This window comes from Trametes versicolor (genome assembly GCF_000271585.1).
Source record: "Trametes versicolor FP-101664 SS1 unplaced genomic scaffold TRAVEscaffold_5, whole genome shotgun sequence".
Classification (NCBI taxonomy): Eukaryota; Fungi; Basidiomycota; class Agaricomycetes; order Polyporales; family Polyporaceae; genus Trametes; species Trametes versicolor.
In genome coordinates, this window is record NW_007360325.1 from 2,984,222 (window position 1) to 3,002,796 (window position 18,575).

Below are 18,575 nucleotides of genomic sequence, written 5' to 3' on the forward strand. Positions count from 1 at the left end.
AGCAGAGATGACCGCCGACCTCGGAGCAATCCTCCTCTCTCGTAAGGCATCTCAAACCTCCAAGACATCGACATGAGATCGTGGGTTATGATCCTTTGCTCCCGAGCACGCTGAGCCGCGGTCTTCGGCGTATGCTTCAAGTTGTTCTTGCGCGAGACACTCTGGGACCCCTTCGGGTACATCCTCGTCGTCGACCTGATCTTCGTCGTACTCGTCCGCGGTTCCGAGGTAGCTAGCTCCTATGTCACCGCCGATGGAACCTACGACGCGCGACGCGAACCGAAGCGTGTGTACGCCGTCAGCGCCGGTGTCTTGCCCATCTGCGTTAGCTCCGGAAGCTGCCCCGCCACCGACGACGCGCCGATCCGCAGACTGCAGTGCGATCATGAAGCGGCACGTCATGACGGCCTGCAGGCTGAGAGAGAGAGAAAGGGTCAGCGATCGTTCGGACGACAGTGCAGCGACATAAAACGCATACGGGGCCACGAAGGAGATAACTACGCCGATATTCTCCAGCGCGTAGACAGACTGTGGGGCGCGGAATGTCAGAGAGAATCTAGCATGGCGCGAAGAAGGAACGCGTACGGAGACAAGATTGAAGGCTAGCTGGACAGTGTTGAGCACCATGAAGAGCCTACGCGCCACTGTTAGTACCGTAGGTCCCGAGAACATTGCACGGCGACGACGCGTACAAGAAGTATATGGTCCCTAGATGCAACGAATGTTCGTTAGCAGTGCTCGTCATGAATCCGGACTACGCTCCACACTCGCCATTGATGGACAGGATATCCGCGAGGTGTGAACGCGTTCCGTCGCGGCGCGTTGTGAATGTCCCATGGGTCTTGAATGAGTACCACCATGTCACGATGATGACGATGATGTCCGCAGTGATGATACATGCGCTCTGCACGGTGCCGACTGGTGAGAGAGCACTTCAGCGTTGGTATCGATGACCGTCTTAGCAAACGCGCTCACGACTGAAAACGCTCGTTAGTATCACTGTGCCGCAACCGCTCAGGAAATTGGGGGCTCACATTAATTGCTGCCGAGGCGTTGTGTTGTTCCCTCCACCACAGCCGAACGGTGGCTGGTTCGACCCGGTAATTCCCAGGGAGAGCTCCCACTAAGAATATGAGCCGCGATTGATATGCAACGTAAGAGGGTCGATACTCACCATTGACCCGAAGAATGGGCTCGCGGCGAGGACAGATACGCAAACCCCGAGCGGCCAGTTCATTCCGCTGAGCGCGAGGGCACGTAGACCAGAGAACACTGGACGCAGAAATGGGGTGTCACCACTAGGAGAGATCTGACAGCGGGATTCGTGCGGCTTACCGGCAGTGGGTAGGTACTGAAAGGAAGTGATGGTGTATTGGACTACCTGCAACTTCTGGCAGCTAAAGGTGCCGTGTAAGCCGCCCGAGTGGTACATGAAAACATGTCGTATACCTCTAGATAAGGCGTTAGGCAAAGGCTAGAAGCCTCTCACAGATCGAAGATACTTACCTGATCGGACATGGTGGCAAATGTTGCGGAGCCGAGCCATGCAAAGCATAGTAACGTTAGATAGCGGTTGGCAAGGAACAAACATGTCGCGCCAGTCTTCTTGCGGCGCCAGAAAAGGGCCAGTTCTTGGTCGAGGGTGATGACATACTCGTACACGAGGAACGCTGGGGGTGAATAAGGTCTTGAATAGAAGAACACTGCGAGTTGTTAGTGTCGCTACTTACCTACGACCGCTACTTCGGCACGACAATACAGGACGCTGGAAGGGAGGTTGAGTGACCGCGAGTTCCATGTACGATGTCGCAAGACTACGACACTTACAGGGAGGCGAACTCTGGTATGTAAGTGGAGGTGTCTGCAGCAGACATCGTGTATGCCAGTGGGATAGCGATCGCGACGCACTGAGAAACCCGTAATGCAGGGCGCGTGCAGTTTTTAAGGCATACTAAACTGCAGCGAAGCTACAGACGTCATTCCGCCGCCTGAAGAATCCCAAGTAAGCTTCTGTCGCTCTTCTATGGTTTTGACAGATGAAATAATCGTACCTGTTGTATTCCCTTCGTGGCCTGTGCCTTGCCGACTCTTCGTCGTATTGCGAAGACGTCAAAGTGGGTGTAACCCCGGCCCCTTAAATCGTCAGAGAGCGCGATGCGTTGATACAAAGCACTATAATTGGCCCGGCCAAGGTATTGAAGCCCAATGAGAGTGCGAGCTGCTAATTCTCCCGAACAAGATGTCGATCAAGCTGCTGATCCTACCTGGTACACAACACGTCAAGGCACACTGCGAGAAGATAAGACGTCAGCTGCTTCCCCGACGCACAGCGGAGAGCGAGAAAGTATCTCACGTCTAAGTAAGTATGAAACACTAGGTCGCGCATCATCCGGTCGATCGTCCAACTCTATCATGTGAATCTGCCGCCTCGCATTTTGCGCATAGCGATACAACAGCCTCGATTGGTAAGTACTCTTCTCTTTCGACCTTTACTCGTTGAGCCGGTTTTGCGTGAGGTGGTGCCGCGGAAGCCACTCCGGGACCTCCCACTCCTTGCCCTGGATGTCTGCCACTATCATCTGCGCGACGGCCTCCGCGCTGCATGTCGAAGTAAGCGACCGCCATCGCCGCGAAGATAGAGATGACGCACCATGAGAATGCGCGGGGCATGCCGTGTCCGGTGTACCCCGCGGAAATGTACTGCCCCTTGTGAGCGTCAGGGTGCGCGGGGTCGATGACGGGTCCAACCTGAGTGCGAACACGTTCAACGACCATGAGAACGGGATGTGAATGCAGCACGTACGAAGGGGTCCCCAGTCTTCGTGTATCCCATGATTCCGGTCTGCGTCCATATCAGTCAGCGCGGTGCGCCTACGGACGCTGCACACAAACGCACCCATTCCATCTCCGGCTTCTGGTCCGCCTCGTACTTGCCCGGGAACACCACCGGCAAGAACTTGCGCAGCGCCTCCCCGACGCCCGGGTTCACCACCGAGTCGTCCGCGACATAGAGCTCGAACTTCGGCTTCGTCGCCTCGCGCCCGCCGCCCAGGATCACGAGCGGCTTCTCCTGCCCCGCCTCGACCGGGCGCGGGAACCAGTACTCGAAGCCCACGTTGCCCGTGTACGCAGACGTGGTGAGCACGGAGGACGGCACCGCAGCGCGCGTCGCGATGATCTGCCCGCGCGAGGGCACGATGCCGTCGGGCCCGTGCATGTGCGCGAGGAGGTGCGAGGCGTACGCGTTCGTGGCGTGCAGGACGTACGTCGCGGCGACGGGTCCGCGCGGTGTGGTGAGGTTCCAGCGGCGTGGGGAGGAGGAGGTGCCGGAGATGGGGGTGAGCGCGGTCACGGGCGTGTTGGTGTGCAGGGCGAGGGAGAACGCGGAGGAGTTGGCGGCGGTGGAGAGAGCGGTGGTGTAGAGGTGCGAGACGAGCTTGAGCGGCCAGATGTTGTAGCCGGGGGTGCGGACGCTCGGGTAGGAGGCGCCGTATCTCTGCGTGAGGACACGGTGAGTGTTTGGTTCATGTAGCTGGGCGGACGCGTACTTCTTTCACCTGCTCCTTGGTCAAGAACTCGACATCGGTGAGGTCGACCCCGGCCGCCTTCGCAGTCGCGTAGTCGAGGTCGGCTTCGGCGACCTCTTCGTCGGTGAAGAGCAGGTGGTTGCGCCCGCCGGAGACGAGGTCGAGCGCGTCCGTCTTGCCGGACTCGTTCGCGATCTTGACGATCTCGGAGACGGTGCGCGTCTCGAGCGCGATGGCGCGCTTCGCGTCGTCTGTGCCATGCAGGGAAGAGTATACGGCGAAATCCTGGAAGATGTTCGCGGTGAGGTGGCCGCCGTTTCGGCCTGTAGGGGCGTTAGGCCTGCGCGGTACGTAGGAAATCTGCAGATGTACCTGTTGCACCGGAACCTACGATGTTGTGTTAGCTATACGTTGCTCATAGAGGCTGGCAAGCACTGACAGAAATCGCGCGCTTCGAGGACGACGACCGTGAGCGGCTTCCCCGTGTCGCCCGTCTCAGCAAGTAGGCGCGAGATGTGGTACGCCGCTGAGACTCCAGTGATGCCCGAGCCGATGATGGCGATGTCCGCATCCGCGGTGAGGGGGCCCTCGCTACCCTCCTTCGCGAGCGGGTTAGCGCCTGGAGTGTTGATCCAGAAGGAGTGCGTCGAGTTGGGCACGGGCAAGGGTGTGCGTGCGCCGTCCGGGGGGAGCATGAACACCTCTTGGTGCTCCGCGAAGGCGTTGAGGAAGACGGGGAGGACGGCCATGGTGGATAGCAGCTTGGGGAGGGCGGAGAGCTGCATGTAGGCTCTGGGGGACGGTGATCAGTGCTTATTACATTCTGTCCTCGTTCGCGCCGACGTTTAAGAAGGAAGGGGGGCGGAAGGCACACATGACGTTCTAGATAGGCATGAACGTACTTGCGGATTGACGATATGCTTCAACTTGCTCGAGCAGTGGCTGGTGAATGTGGTCGACGCGTACCCCGACGAAGTTGAGAGCTGCGCGAGGTTGACGTCGAAGTCAATGAGTCACTCGTCTATCCCGCTACTGCGCTGTCGATAAACGTAATGAAATGGGTGTGGTCAAGGCTCGGAGGAGAGACCGACTCGCGGACATCCGGACTTTGATAAGGAACATCGGGCCGGGCTTGCGGGACCCACAACGGTGAGTTGAAGAGACCAGGCACGGCTGCTTACCCCGGACCTTTAGCTATTCCCCACGAATATACAAAAGCATGACATAGCGCATCACTCAGCCTGTTGCTAGAGTGTGAAGGAGAAGCAGCGATAGTAGGGGTGCCGGACGTCTGTCGAACAAGGAGGCCGCTAGGGAGACGAGGGCGGAGCAGAAAAAGGTAGTGCCATAAGCGGGTGGTATCTACACCCATTGAAGTAGTTTACGGGCCACCGGGTAGAGTCCCACGGAACCTGAGACGACGAGCGAGAGCGTAGCCAGGGACTCTGGGTGGGAGTGAGGAATGAAAGAAGCGTATCTTGGGCGGAGGTATGAGTGCTTGTGGGCGCGTACGGTTGTCCCTATCAGGGCTCCGTACTGGCCGCACTATGCAATAGCCGAAGCACTCACCGGCAGCTGTGGGTCCCGCAGCGTACGGTCCTGGCAGAGAGTGCAGTCAGTCCAAGGTGGTGGAAGTCTGAAGGGGACAAGACTCAGCCTGGGGTTAGGGTCGTAGCGATAAGCGGAAAGCTGTACTTGCAGTAACGACGCGCGCATCGTGATTTACGATCGCCACCTCTCTCCTCCTGACCTCCTTCTCCTCCCGACCTTTCTTGCGCACTTCACCAGCCGCAGCGCGGACCACTTCTCTCTTGCGCGTCATGTCACGATTCGTCCGCGCGTCCAAGTACCGGTACGCCCGATCTGATTGTGCACGCGCGGTAGCCCTAGCTGAGAGCGGGCAGACATGTGTTTGGCCAGCAGGGCAAGAAGGAGTACGGGTACGACAACGTAAAGGTCACAAACAGCGCATGGGACACCAACATCGTCGCCGCCTCCACCGTCCGTCCCCCCTCTCTCTCCCTCCGCTGAAGCACTGACTCTGCCGCAGCGGTACATCTCCCTCAACTGGAACGCGTCTGGCGGCGGCGCGTTTGCCATCCTCCCCCTCCCCACTCCCTTTGCCGAGCACGGCCTCTCCTCCAAGCTCCCCGATCTCATCCCCCTCGCACGCGGCCACTCCGGCCCCGTCCTCGACACCGACTGGTCCCCCTTCAACGACGCCGTCGTCGCCTCCGCAGGCGAGGACGGCAAGGCCCTCATCTGGTCCGTCGAGTCTTCTGCGTTCGAGGGCTGGGGACAGGACGGCTGGGAGCCGCAAGACTTTGACCCCGTCGCCCGCATCGATGTCTCGCCTCGCCGTGTCGGCCACGTCCTCTTCCACCCTACCGCGAACAACGTCCTCGCGACCACCACGGGCGACCACGTCGTGAAGATTTGGGACCTCGCTAGCCCGGAGAGCGCGAAGATTACGTTTGGCGGCCATGCGGACGCCATCCAGAGTCTCGCCTGGAACCCGACCGGCACGCTCCTCGCGACGACCTGCAGGGACCGCAAGATTCGCTTCTTCGACCCGCGAGCGGGTGGTGATGCCGTCCGTACCGGCGAGGGCCACACTGGTATCAAGGTGCGTACTTCTACGATAGCATGCTCCTGCAATCGCGCGCTCGTGTGATACCCGCAGCCGTCTGACGCGCAATGCAGGGCGCGCGTATTACGTGGTTGGGCGACAAGGACCGCATCGCGACCACTGGCTTTAGCAAAATGAGCGACCGCCAGGTCGCCATCTGGGAGACCGGCAGCCTCGCGAACGTCAAGACGACCACCATCGACCAGTCTTCTGGCGTGCTCATGCCGTTCTGGACAGACAACAACATCCTCTTCCTCGGTGCGTCTCGCGTTCCTTTCTCTACGAGCTGCTAATGTTCACACGTATCGTTCGTAGCCGGCAAGGGGTAAGCACGCGCGGTCGTATGCGCTAGGTTTAACTGACAAGCATTACAGTGACGGAAACATCCGGTACTACGAGTACGAGAACGACAGCCTCTTCCCGCTCTCCGAGTACAAGTCCTCCGAGCCCCAGCGCGGCATGTGCTTCCTCCCCCGCCGCGGCCTCAGCGTCTCCGACTGCGAGATCGCGCGCGCGTACAAGGTCGCCGCGTCCTCGATCGAAGCTATCGCGTTCATCGTCCCCCGAAAGGTGCGTCCTCCCTCCGCTTTGTGACACTCGTGCTGACCGCTCTGTGTGCAGTCGGACTCCTTCCAGTCAGACATCTTCCCGCCCGCGCCGTCCGCCGAGCCCGCGCTCACCGCCGCCGAGTTCTTCGCCGGCAAGACCGCCGCGCCCAAGTACGTCTCCCTCGAGGACGGCTCCGTCTCCGCCGGCACCGCGCCCCTCGCCCTCCCCACCCCCGCCCCCGCGCCTACCCCGACCAGGACCTCCTCTGCCCCCGCCCCCGCGCCGGCCCCGGCCCCGGTTATCCAGGTGCACGAGGAGCCGCCGAGCCCTGCGCCGGTGACGTCGCGGTACGAACCTGAGGCGCGTGCGCCCGCGCGTTCGCAGACCAACCCCTCCGATGTACGTCTTCTCTTTCTGTGGCGTCGGGTGGGAAGTGGTGCTGATGTGTGATGTGTGTGCGGGGACAGGACGCGCCCGTGGCGGCGCTGAGGGAGGAGAATGCAAGGCTGACGGGCGAGCTGCGCGATGCGCGCGAGAAGATTCGGAACTTGGAGCTGCAGGTCGAGGCTGTGCGCGCGAACGCGCGCAAGGCTGCTGCGCTGCTCGACGGCTGAGTGCAGGAAGGGACGGAACGGAATGGGAACGGGTGCTCGTGTGTGTAAGGACGGTATTGTGTACGACGCGAAACATACCCTCGTGTGATATCTGTGCTCGGTGTGTTGGGTGTGTCGGTGCTGTGCAGAGTGTCTTCAGTGTAGTGGAAACACTGGGGAGCTTAACCGCGTCGTTTCTGCTCAGCACTGCGCTAGAGCCTGGTGGGCGACGGCCTGTGTCGGGTAAGGATCAGCAGCACGCTGTCGGGACATGGACAGCCGTGGTTGATACAAGTCTATTTGGGTGTAACAGAGGTTATACAAGGTAAAAGATCTTCATGCCTCGCTCGAGCTGAGCACCTGTTCTAGATTCTAAGGGGGCTCTATCTCTCGAGACGGCCAGGGAAGGAGGCGACGCGCGCAGAGTCACTGCGGGAGCTTGCCCTCCCGCTGCTTGCGCAGGAACTGGTTCTGGTTCACGAGCAGGAGCGCATACAGCGTCTCCATCCGCTGTCAAACGCGCACACATGAGCTCCCGCCACTACCACACGACACGCGAAGGGAGCTGCACTCACCGGCACGGGCACGCCCGCCTTGCGCGCCATGCGCACGACCTCGCCGACGACGTGCTCGACCTCCATCGGGCGCTCCGCGTACGCGTCCACGAGCATGCTCGGCAGGTGCACGCTCTCCGGCACCGCGTGCAGCGCCGCGGTGCGCGCGAGCGTCGTCGCGACCAGGTCCGCCTCGAGCCCGGGCGCGGAGGCGGTGGCCGGGAAGAGGGCCGTGCCGAGCGCGTACACTTCGGAGAGCGTGTCGTGCAGGAAGGGGATCGTGTAGGCGCCGATCGAGGGCGAGGCGTGCGGGATGGACTGCGTGGCCTGCACCGACGGGTTGGCCTGCACCTCGAGGACTTCGCGGGTGGACTCGGCGGCGAGTTCGGAGGAGGTGGGGGTCGGGTCGGCGGCGCGCGAGGGCTCGAGGTGCGGGGGCCGGAAGAAGGCGCGCAGGGAGGCGCGGGAGAGCGCGGCGGAGGCGCCGAAGACGCCGTTCCAGAGGTTCTTGGAGAACTTGATGCGCTGGATCTCGGGCACGACGATGGCTTCGGACCCGCCCTCGGCGAGGAGCGCGGTGAAGTCCGCGAGCGCGGCGGCTTGCGCGGGTGTCGTGGAGGTGTCGGTTGTGGACGGGCGGTAGATCCCGAGGCGGACGCGGTCCTAGACGCGTAGGGTATGTCAGTGTGCAGTGGGAGTGAGAGTGAGAGGGGGGAGGGACGTACGAAGTCGCCGTGCTCGACGGTGTCGCCGCTCACCGCGACGGCCCCGATCCAGACGGCCGTGCTGATGATGCGCGGCTCCTCCGCGGGGCGCAGCGCCTGGAGCGCGGCGTACAGGTCGACCTCGACGTTCAGCCCGTTCTGGAGCAGCACGTAGGTTGGCTGCGGGTGCGTGTCGGCGTAGGGCGCGGAGAGGAGCGGGCGCAGGAGGTCGGGGTTGCGCCGGATCTCGGGCACGGCTTTTGTCGCGAGCACGACGTACTCGTAGGGCCTGTCGAGCGCTTTCTCGATCGTGGGGAAGACTGTGGGGGTGTTTAGTATGAGCGGGGTCGGTGGGCTGGAGAGAACGAGGACGCACGGCGGTGGGGCCGCCAGCCCAGGTGTTCGCCGTACTTGCGGCTCTTGAAGTCTAGGCCTTTGGCTGGAGAATACAACGCCGTGAGCATCTACCGGGCAGTGGTTTGGACAGACGCTAACCGTTTACGGCGTCATAGTTGCTCCGCGCAACGACGGTCAGTCTCGCACGCCCGCCTTGCTTGAGGACGAAGGAGTCTACGCCGCAAGAGCATCATTAGCCTCGCACGCTCGACCCACACACGCCAACTCACACGCAGCCCCTACAGCCCCGAAGCCGATGAGCAAGACGTCCTTGAGCTGTTCGGAGGGTGCGGTCGACATGATGGCTGCAGTTAGCGTTCACGATTCCGCGGATGGCACGTAGAGTAAAACTGCGGGTACTGCACCAGCAGACGGTGCGCGCACCGATCGACGTCCGATCAGGTATGTACCATTTAGCAGCTGTAGATAGCGGTAGATACGCTCAGCGCAATCGAATCGATCCCGGCGGAGTCACTGGGAGTATTTGCGCGCTCGAGTCACGAAGGGAGCCAACGAGAGGAGGGCGGGGGATGCAGTGCCGCGGCGCCCCGGGAATTGTGGGTCCCCTGCGGCTCGCCCGGGCCGCTAGAGCGGAAATCGCTTTCTGAGCTGTGATTGGACGCCACTTGCTTTCGTTTTTGCACACGAAGATCACGCAGGCATACGTAGAGTACAAGCGGGCGCTGCGAGTGTGCAGTGTGCCCGAGATTAGATTCAGCATCCACGCCCGTCGCGGTGCACCGACTACTACGGATCTGCGACGACTTCGCCGCCTCTACTACAAAGTGCTAGCAATGTGATAGGAAAGGGGCCCAGTGTGCGTGCGCGAGCGAGCAGCCGGGGCGAGTGTGCGTGGGGGATGTGGAACGTGCAAGGTAGCAGCAGTCGAAAGCGAGGAGACGGGCGGGAAGTGCGACGAGCGGAGCGCGGTACGATGTGCGGAGGCGGAGACGGATGCGTGCGATTCATGTGCGGTCAGTATGCTACGGAAACCCAAGACGACCGGAAACCCCAAGAAACGATACAGAATAATGATAGAAAACAGATGGCACGCGGGGGGTGGTGCACGGACGGGCGGCGAGGCCGGACGAGACGGCTCTACGCCGGTCTAGGAGGCGGGTGCGCGGACAAGAGGCGTTATGACACGTCCATCGGCTCGTCCTCCTTCCCGCTCTTGACGCTTGCGCGGTCGTCGAGCTCGAGCCGGAGGTCCTCGCCCGCCTCCGTCTGCGCGCGCGTGTACAGCTCCTCGCGCTTGTTCTCGTCCGCGGTCAGGTTCGCGAGCACGAGCAGCGCCTCCACGAGCAGCGGCGACACGTCGTCCGCCGCGCCCAGGCCCGGGAACGCCTCGACCGCGAGCGCAGCCTGGCCCTTTGCGCGCTCGAAGAAGGAGATGGCCATGGCGAGCCCCTCGCGCGCGTCCTCGGCCTCGGCGGAGTGCAGGACCTCGGTGCGCCCGGCCTCGAGCGCGGCTTCCATGTCTTCGACAGGGGCGGAGCCCATGACGAGCCAGCAGCGGCCGCGCGCGGAGAGGATGGGCCCGCGCCAGGCGTCCATGTCCGCCTCGTTCTTCATCTGGTTGAAGACGGAGTCGGCCCAGGACGCCCAGTAGTGCCGTTGCGTGCCGGAGGTGAGGCGTTCGGCGACGCCGAGGACCTCGGAGGCGATCGTGAAGAGCTCCTTCGGGCGGGAGAAGGCGAGCTGGTAGGGAGAAGAGTGCGAGGAGAGGTCGGAGGCGGGGGAGGTGTAGTGCGGTGCAGGTCCGTGCGCCCCGGAGAAGTATCCGGTGGACTGAGCGGGCCCGCCTGAGGCACCAGGCGTGTGGATGAAGGACGGATTATGTGACGGCGCGTAGTGTGGATGCGGCATGTGGAAGATCCCGCGCGAGAACTGGTCCATGGCGAGTACCATGATATCGTGCGCGGACGCGGAGTAGAGCGACATGCGGCGGGTCACTGGAGGCCGGAACTGCGCAATCGCGTGGAAGGGCGAGCCTGCCGGCCACTGCGGCTCGGACATGGAGAAGGACGAGCCGGAGGGGTAGTAACAGTACTCGCCCGCAGCGCCGACAGTCGAAGACGCCTCCGCCTGCTCCTTGGCCTTCTTCATGTTGTACGTGACCTTCTCGTCCGCGAGACAGACGAGCGTGCGGCCCCAGACGATCGCCATGCGCCAGTCCTCGGCGGTGTCCAGGCTGGTCCCGCCCGTGCGGCTGGGCAGGTTCTCGCCCGTCTCGAACACGTCGAGCGCCGCGAGCCAGTACGTGGACGGCGCGTCGGGCTCGCCCGGCAGGACGATTGATGCGTCCTGGGCGACTAAATTGCCCATTAGGAAGAGCGTGATACCAAAAATGGCGTGGAACGCGGTGGGCAGCTCGGACCTGCGATAGAAAATGAGCGGACATTATCGGCGTATGTGTAGACTTTACGTACCGTCCCGACGACCGCCGACGGTGATTCCAGTGAGGGGAGCCAGAGGCATCGGTGTCCATGCCCCAGTCACGGCTGAGGCGCTCTTCCGTAGGGGTGATTGCGCCGGGAGATCTGCTCGCGCGATTCTGGGTGGTGTCCGCGTAGACGACGGACGGGTCCGGGTGGTCCATGAGAAAGCGATGACATTCGCGAATGACGGCGCGCAAAAGAGGAAGCGCTTGCGGGAGGTCGTCGGCTTTGAGGAGATTGCTATCAGGATCGCGCGCCCTGTCGGGAGAGGGCGGGGGACGTACCGTCGTATCGCTCGGCGGCGCGCGCGAAGAGCTCCTTGAGGTTTTCCCAGTCCTCGAAGTCGGCGGAGCGGACTTGCTTGCCCTTTGCGCGCGGGGAGGAGAGGATGGAGATGGGGGCGGAGGGCGCGGGGGACGGGGAGGGGAAGTGGGGGTGCTTGAGGTCGGCGAGAGACATGATCAGTTGAGTGCGCGGGTGGGTGGGGGCATTATAGGACGGGTCTGAGAGCGGGGATATGGAGGAGCTGGGAGCGTATCCGGAACTGGGGGAGGGTGTGAAGTCGGAGTCGGAGGCAAAGTGGCCGCTGCGGCGGCGGCGTTTGGAGGAGGACGAGGAGGCACTGCGGGCGTCGTCGTCGTCGTCTGCTGGGTCGTCGCAATCGGGCAGAGAGCGTCGTTCTGAGGAGGCGGAGGAGGGAGCGGGGGAGTGGAGGAGGATGGTTGGGTGGGCACTTGGGGGGAGGGGGAGGGCGAGAGAATGCTCTCTGCGCCATTCGGCGATGCGATCGTGGGAGAGGGATACCCTATTGGGCCAGGGCGAGTAGGCTCTGGACTGGGAGGGGACGGCCTGGGCTGCCTCTGCGGCCTGGACTCGACGCTGTTTCCAGAGGCCGCGGGGGCGTTTGCGGGACGAGCGCGGGGGCGCGGGCGGCAGGCAGCGGGAGGAGGAGGGCGGGGAGGGGACAGGGGAGGGGAACATGAGGGCGAGCATGGGGGCGGGAGGGCGAGAACATACGCAAGGCGGAGGAGGAGGGGGTTAGCCATCCATCTCGAGGAGAGTATATATCCATCGCACGGCCTGGACATGGCGGACACCCACAGCCAGAACGAGCGCACGCCTGGTCTGGACCGCGACCGTGTCTGGATCCCAGTCCAGCCTCCCCGCCCCCGCCCAATCGCTGCCTCTCTCGCCGTTGATGTCGTCCTTCCGCCGTCGCTGTGCAGATAGACGTAAAAGCGCGAGATACGACCCCACTTCCCCACCGAGGCGTTCTCCCGCGGTCCAGATCGCAATAGCTGGATGAGTGCAAAATGATTGCAGCCTCCGATTGGCCCGCACTGATTGGCTGAGCCCCCGATGCGATCCAGCCTATCACAAGCCAGCGCCGGTCTCTTCCAGCCAATCCGCGCGCGCGTCGTTTGAATGCCGGCCCCACAGCTGTGGCCCTGTGGGTCCACCCTCATGCCCTCCAACTACAGCTGCCTGGAGACCGCACGGAGCAGCGGTGTTGTAGTACACACTACTACTCGCGGTGAGAGGCCAAGACACGGCCCATCGTCGCATAACATCGCCCCCTCGCAACGCGCAGCGACATCCAGCGCACACGGTTCTAGCCCGTGCCATATCATCCCACAAGCCCTTCCTGATACGCCGAGCTCGCCGACCAATCATCGAGTCCAAGCAAGCTGTCATTATCCTATATAATTTACTACAAGCGTCCGTTTACTCTGTACTCGATGCCGTCGGCGGCCGCACCGTCCACCGCCCCAGCAGCAGATTCGCCCGCAGAATCAGCAGGTCCCGCAGCATCTGCAGCGAGTCCGCGAACACGTGCAGCTTGCTCCCCGACACCTCGTGCCACTCAATCGGCACCTCCGCCACCGGGAACCCCAGCTGCTTCGCTAGCAGCAGCAGCTCGACGTCGAAGATCCATGTTGCGAGGTGCTGTGCGGGGAAGATCGACTGCGCCGCGCGTCGGCTGAACAGCTTGAACCCGCACTGCGTGTCCCGGATGTGACCCACGCCGACTACTCGTAGGATCGTGTGCAGCCCGTACATCAGGATGTTCCGGAGCACAGACCGCTGCACGCGCGTCAGAATAGAGCGGACGTGGACATAAGGAGACGCACCTTTACGACGGCCTCTGTTTTCACCAAGTGCGCGCGGCTGCCCACAACCACCGCCGCCTCGTTGCCCTTCGGCATCAGCTCGTCCATCGCCTTCCACAAGAGCTCCAGGTCCTCGAACCGGCTCGCGCCGTCCGCGTCGACCATCAACAGCCGCCCCCCGCGCGCATGCAGCATCCCGTGCCGCACCGCGCCGCCCTTGCCCACATTGTGTTCCAGCACAACCACGCGCACGTCGCTCGCCGGGTACTCCAGCGAGAGCTTTAGGGCGAGGTCGGCCGTGCCGTCTGACGAGCCGTCGTCCACAACGAGGACCTCGTATGTGCGCGGGCGCGTGGACTCGAGGTGGGCGAGCGTGGTGGAGAACATCTCTGGTAGCCGCGCCGTCTCGTTGTAAGCGGGGATGATCACGGAGAGGTCGACTGAGCCGGCGTCGTGTATGGAGGCGAGGGGGAGGTGTTTGGAGGGGCTGGACGCGGTGCGGTATCTCTTCTCGGATGGCTTGGGAACGATGGTATCTGGTGACCAGATGACGAGGATGGTGTATGCCTGTAGGTGAAGTCAGTCTGGAGCGATAGGACGCGTAGAAGCAAGGGCGACGCGCTCAGAGGAGGCGACTTGACGTCAGCCTGACCGTAGTGTCGTCGTCATCCCGCGGCGCGCACCGAAGTGGCCCGCGAGTCGTAGAACAAGGATGATCGGGTGCTCATCGCGGCGCGTCGCCCCTCGTGCGGGGAAGGAGAAGTAGGACTCACCGTGCCGAGAGTGGCTGCGGCGAGCGCGAGCCCCCCATAGAGAAGTGTGTTGCTGTCCATAAGTGTGCGCGCGTGTTTCGGGCGGTCAGGTCGGCATGTGCGAGGAGGAAAGGAGCGTGGAGGGGGCGCAAGCGCGACTGCGGTGTGGATGGCGGTGTGGAGGAGGCATTGGGATTCGCAGAGAGCCTCTTCTGCCACGTCGGTCCGCCGGCGCCTGCAGTTATAGCAGCCTGCTTAATCTTATCTGAGCCGATTAGATAGGCGCGCTCTTTACGTCTGTGGAGGGCCTCGAGTCGGACGGTCTTCCGCTCCTCCGCCATCCCTCTTCGCTGTTCGTTTTCTTGTTCTCTACGTCGACACAAGGATGGCTGCTCTTGTCGCGTCACGAACAGCGCTGCTCCGGCCACTCGCGCGACATGCCCGCCTCGGCCTCCCAGCGCGGTGCATGTCCTCAGCGCCGAGCGATGTACGCCCAGTTTATCGCGCACAAGCTCGACTCTACGTGACTGACACGCCCGCCAGCTGAGGAGAACGGCGCTGTACGACTTCCACGTCAAAAACGGCGCGAAGATGGTTCCCTTTGCGTCCTATGCCATGCCTCTCCAATATGGCGATGTCGGAGCAGGTACGCCTCCCTCCCGAGTTGGGCCCACTCAGTTCTCACCTCCGTCGCAGTCGCGAGCCACAAACACGTACGCGAATCCGTCGGGCTCTTCGACGTCAGCCATATGGTCCAGTCCGTGTGCGTCGCGCCCGCCCCGCCACCGCGCCCCGTCCGCTCGCTCACCCCGCGCATCGCAGCATCCGCGGCCCGACTGCGACCGAGTTCCTCGAGTGGATCACGCCGTCCGACCTCCAGTCGCTCCCCGCGTACTCGTCCACGCTATCCGTCCTCCTCAACGAGAACGGCGGGATCATCGACGACTTGATGATCACCAAGCACGCCCCGGACGCGTTTTACGTCGTCACGAATGCCGGCCGGCGCGAGCGGGATATTGCCTGGTTCCAGACTGCGATCAAGGAGTGGAATGCGAAGCATGACCCTGTAGAGCTTGAGATACTCGCGGACTGGGGCTTGCTCGCTCTGCAAGGTACGTACAGGTCCTGAGAGCGAGCGGAGGGATGCTGAGTATGTGCGCCGTGTAGGACCGGAGGCGGCTAATTACCTACAGGGACTCACGTCCTTTGACCTGCGCGAGCTGACGTTCGGCAAGTGCGCGTGGATCCCCATCGAGGGTTTCAACCTGCATGTCGCCCGCGGCGGGTATACCGGTGAAGACGGCTTCGAGGTCCGCCCCTTTTCTGCGCCAATGTACTCGCGTCGCGCGCGGCTCACTGACCCCGCCATAGATTTCTATCTCGCCATCGGAAACAGTCGAGGTAGCACAGCTGCTTTCAAAGTCCCCCGTGCAGCTCACCGGGCTCGGCGCGCGCGACAGCCTGCGTCTCGAGGCTGGCATGTGCCTCTACGGGCACGACCTCGACGAGAAGACGACGCCGGTCGAGGCGAGCCTAAATTGGGTTATCGGTGAGCCCTCTACTATGCGCGGGTGAGCGCGCAATGTTGATGCGCTGGGTAGGCAAAAGAAGGCGGGAGAACCCTACCTTCCACGGCCATGAGAACGTCATGAAGCAGCTCAAGGAGGGACCCCCGCGCAGGCGTGTCGGGATGATCGTCGAGGGTCCGCCCGCGCGAGGTACGTTTTGCATTCCCGTCCGTCTATGGCTCGCCTTTATTCACGTGCGCGAGTCTACAGAGGGCGCGAAGATCCTCGATCCAGAGAGTAAGGAGCAGATCGGTACGTGCAGATTTTCTCGAGCGTCGCGCATGCATGCTGACACGCGCGCCGTCTGAACCAGGTGTGGTGACGTCGGGAATCCCGTCGCCGACGCTGGGCAAGAACATCGCGATGGGCTACGTCAAGAACGGCTTCCACAAGAAGGGCACAGAGCTCGCGGTCGACGTGCGCGGGAAGCAGCGGAAAGCGGTGCTCACCCCGATGCCGTTCGTCCCGTCGCATTATTACCGCGGGTGAGCTGCGTGCTCGGACGGCGGGGCGGGTGGGGCGGCGAGGTGTCTGGTTCAACCCTGATAGATTGTACACAGTGTGCCTTACGCACAAGTTCCCTCGCCAACTCACATTTCCTCGCATACCTAGCATGCTATGGCTATGCAGCGCCCGTTTACTAGCATTGCCCGATTCCTCTCTCCAATGGAGCACCTTTTGCTCGCCGGCCCATGGGCAACTACGCCGCTCTTGCAGTTCTGCCGCCTGCATCTTGGCTACATATATTGTTCCCAACACAATAGTCCAGCTGTCCTTGTTTTCGAGTTATCAGGGTTTCGCAAAGGGTGGTACGGTCTTGTTCATGGTGATGCACCAGTGCATACAACAGATTATCTTCACGACCGCTATAGCTATAGCTACTAAACAACTTGAGCAAGGGAGCACTAATATGGGACTATAATAATAGTTATTGAAAACAAAATAACGTCCACAGGAATATGCCATGAACCGCGTTACACCAATTCTGCGTCATTTCACGCTCACCAGCATCTGCGGCGGGCGGCAAGGTGGCGGTGCTACCGGCGCTTACAGCGATTGGACCAATACAAGAGTGTTGTTCCCGTGCATGCACTGCCCTGCCTCGAACTGAGCACAGATAGGCTCGGAAAAACGAGACAGGATAGAATAGATGTGCCCCAATGTGAAAAAACAAAAACCAGCCATGTTGGATGTATAGAACTCTGGCAAATGTGCTTGTATTCAATCTGCCCTATTTGTATCTGGCCACTGAGCTCAGTGTGCCAAATTATACCTATAGGTGGTGGCCAGTCTATGGGATAGCGAGCTCGCTCGGGGGTGGGGTAGTGGCGGCAAATGGTAGGTAGCATAGTGTTGCGAACAGTGGTGTCCAGGAGATATGTATAGCAGAGAGGGGGAGAAAGAGAAAGAGGTATGCGAGGAAAGGGGAGGAGAGCGGTGGCGTAGGGATCTGAGGGCAGTAGATCTTGGAGGGGGAAACGCGCGTGGCGTGTGGCGTGTGGCAGTGCGAGCCATGCGGCAGACGCGCGTACGGTGGCGCCAGGCCGCGCGTCGGGTGAACTCTGCTCTTTCTGCGATCTGTCACTCTGAGCGCTGTCTCTCTGGGCGACAACTCTACATCTGAACTGGGCGACAACTCGAACTCTCCGAATGGCCGGTAAGAAGCCTTCGAGCGCAGTGGCGCTTATGAACGTGCGCAAAAAGCAGCGCGAAGAAGCGGTCCCTCGGCTTCCGCCAGTTGGAGGCGAACAGGAAGCGGGCGATGAAGGCGATGGGAAGGATCCGGGGGCGGCATCAAAGGCGGTACGTCACAAAGGTTATCATTAAAGTCTAAACTACTAACTGCGGCGCGAAAACTCTACAGATGGGGGAGGAGGAGAGCGACTCGGACGACGACGCGGAAGGGGAGGAAGAGGACGCGCGCGAGCAAGCCGCAGTGCCCAAGAAGATTGTCGCGGAGACGGCGCGGCCGATTTTGATCGACCCGAAGTCGGTGCAGTTGCGGCGGGACGTGAAGGTGGAGGCGGAAGTGGAGGCGATGTTCCTCGGGGAGGGATACCTGGACATGGTGTCGAGCACGCCGCCGAAGAACTGGGGCAACTTCAACAACCGGCACGTCCAGGAAGCGCACGTCAAGGCGCTGCTGCGGTGCTTCGAGGAGACGGGCATCGCGTTCTGGGAGCACACTATCTCTATAAAACCCCATCCTGAGCTCAGGATGCCGGAAGCGAATGGAAGCGAGCACGGAAGCGAGGCCATATCTCCACCAAAACTATGGAAGCGAGTGATTTTTTTTGCATCATCCTATAGCCCTCGTTGATGGCTACATAGTGAGGATAAGTACGTGTCAGTAGCATCAATATATAGCCCACAAAGTTCTGGCTTCCGCTGAAAGGGGGTGTAATGGGATGAAAGCGAGGCCATATCTCCATCATAACCATGGACACGAGTACATATTATGACACACTCTGATAGCCCTCATTGATAGCTACGTAATGGCGGTTGTTTCGTGCCAGTGGCTGTGCTAGTTCTCTCACAATTCTCTCGCTTCCATCACAAGTGAGCAGGACCTGGACATGGAAGCGAGGCCATATCTCCACCAAAAATACGGAAGCGAGTGAATTTCTTGGCATCATCTTATAGCCCTTATTGATGGCTACATAATGAGGATAAGCACGTGTCAGTAGCCCTAACATATAGCCCACAGTGTCCTCGCTTCCACCCAAATACGGTGTAACGGGACAGAAGCGA

At 61.5% G+C, this 18,575-nt stretch overlaps 8 protein-coding genes across 8 annotated transcripts; 3 read left to right on the plus strand and 5 right to left on the minus strand.

Annotated features, from left to right (window-relative positions):
* Positions 1-51: 51 nt before the first annotated feature.
* On the minus strand, positions 52-1,874 carry TRAVEDRAFT_47256 (uncharacterized protein; the record flags this gene model as incomplete). The annotated part of the gene is made up of 12 exons (XM_008039330.1): positions 52-415; positions 479-528; positions 586-634; positions 693-708; positions 766-904; positions 968-977; positions 1,035-1,123; positions 1,175-1,272; positions 1,336-1,390; positions 1,507-1,670; positions 1,731-1,765; positions 1,828-1,874. The coding sequence occupies 12 exons, from the start codon at positions 1,872-1,874 to the stop codon at positions 52-54; spliced, it is 1,116 nt and encodes a 371-aa protein (XP_008037521.1).
* Positions 1,875-2,489: 615 nt separating this feature from the next.
* Positions 2,490-4,276, minus strand: TRAVEDRAFT_47257 (FAD dependent oxidoreductase; the record flags this gene model as incomplete). The annotated part of the gene is made up of 7 exons (XM_008039331.1): positions 2,490-2,598; positions 2,651-2,748; positions 2,804-2,842; positions 2,897-3,496; positions 3,549-3,850; positions 3,900-3,914; positions 3,967-4,276. The coding sequence occupies 7 exons, from the start codon at positions 4,274-4,276 to the stop codon at positions 2,490-2,492; spliced, it is 1,473 nt and encodes a 490-aa protein (XP_008037522.1).
* Positions 4,277-5,347: 1,071 nt separating this feature from the next.
* On the plus strand, positions 5,348-7,319 carry TRAVEDRAFT_47258 (microtubule binding protein; the record flags this gene model as incomplete). Its single annotated transcript, XM_008039332.1, has 8 exons — positions 5,348-5,379; positions 5,432-5,528; positions 5,578-6,153; positions 6,231-6,414; positions 6,472-6,481; positions 6,531-6,726; positions 6,778-7,104; positions 7,173-7,319. 8 exons carry the CDS (start codon positions 5,348-5,350, stop codon positions 7,317-7,319), a joined length of 1,569 nt encoding a protein of 522 aa, XP_008037523.1.
* Positions 7,320-7,724: 405 nt separating this feature from the next.
* Positions 7,725-9,252, minus strand: TRAVEDRAFT_122309 (6-phosphogluconate dehydrogenase C-terminal domain-like protein; the record flags this gene model as incomplete). Its single annotated transcript, XM_008039878.1, has 6 exons — positions 7,725-7,808; positions 7,874-8,515; positions 8,578-8,876; positions 8,933-8,995; positions 9,052-9,126; positions 9,183-9,252. The coding sequence occupies 6 exons, from the start codon at positions 9,250-9,252 to the stop codon at positions 7,725-7,727; spliced, it is 1,233 nt and encodes a 410-aa protein (XP_008038069.1).
* An 837-nt stretch (positions 9,253-10,089) lies between these two features.
* On the minus strand, positions 10,090-11,852 carry TRAVEDRAFT_121830 (uncharacterized protein; the record flags this gene model as incomplete). Its single annotated transcript, XM_008039879.1, has 3 exons — positions 10,090-11,332; positions 11,397-11,619; positions 11,678-11,852. 3 exons carry the CDS (start codon positions 11,850-11,852, stop codon positions 10,090-10,092), a joined length of 1,641 nt encoding a protein of 546 aa, XP_008038070.1.
* Positions 11,853-13,077: 1,225 nt separating this feature from the next.
* On the minus strand, positions 13,078-14,364 carry TRAVEDRAFT_148113 (Alg5-prov protein). The gene is made up of 3 exons (XM_008039880.1): positions 14,278-14,364; positions 13,526-14,071; positions 13,078-13,478 (listed from the first exon to the last, which is right to left on the minus strand). Exons 1-3 carry the CDS (start codon positions 14,335-14,337, stop codon positions 13,119-13,121), a joined length of 966 nt encoding a protein of 321 aa, XP_008038071.1. The 5' UTR covers positions 14,338-14,364; the 3' UTR covers positions 13,078-13,118.
* A 230-nt stretch (positions 14,365-14,594) lies between these two features.
* On the plus strand, positions 14,595-16,313 carry TRAVEDRAFT_71817 (glycine cleavage system T protein; the record flags this gene model as incomplete). The annotated part of the gene is made up of 9 exons (XM_008039881.1): positions 14,595-14,743; positions 14,800-14,902; positions 14,953-15,019; positions 15,079-15,368; positions 15,424-15,566; positions 15,628-15,805; positions 15,858-15,974; positions 16,035-16,076; positions 16,138-16,313. The coding sequence occupies exons 1-9, from the start codon at positions 14,642-14,644 to the stop codon at positions 16,311-16,313; spliced, it is 1,218 nt and encodes a 405-aa protein (XP_008038072.1). The 5' UTR covers positions 14,595-14,641.
* Positions 16,314-17,474: 1,161 nt separating this feature from the next.
* TRAVEDRAFT_47263 (uncharacterized protein) lies at positions 17,475-18,144 on the plus strand (the record flags this gene model as incomplete). Its single annotated transcript, XM_008039333.1, has 2 exons — positions 17,475-17,627; positions 17,689-18,144. 2 exons carry the CDS (start codon positions 17,475-17,477, stop codon positions 18,142-18,144), a joined length of 609 nt encoding a protein of 202 aa, XP_008037524.1.
* Between the last annotated feature and the right edge of the window lie 431 nt (positions 18,145-18,575).

What these genes read in the sequence shown, in the direction of transcription:
- TRAVEDRAFT_148113 (XM_008039880.1), bottom strand. Translation starts at nt 14,337, where the DNA reads ATGGACAGCAACACACTTCTCTATGGGGGGCTCGCGCTCGCCGCAGCC. An exon ending in CCGCAGCCACTCTCGGCACG is followed by an intron (nt 14,072 to 14,277) that starts GTGAGTCCTACT and finishes CTTCACCTACAG; the next exon opens with GCATACACCATCCTCGTCAT. An exon ending in AAACAGAGGCCGTCGTAAAG is followed by an intron (nt 13,479 to 13,525) that starts GTGCGTCTCCTT and finishes ACGCGCGTGCAG; the next exon opens with CGGTCTGTGCTCCGGAACAT.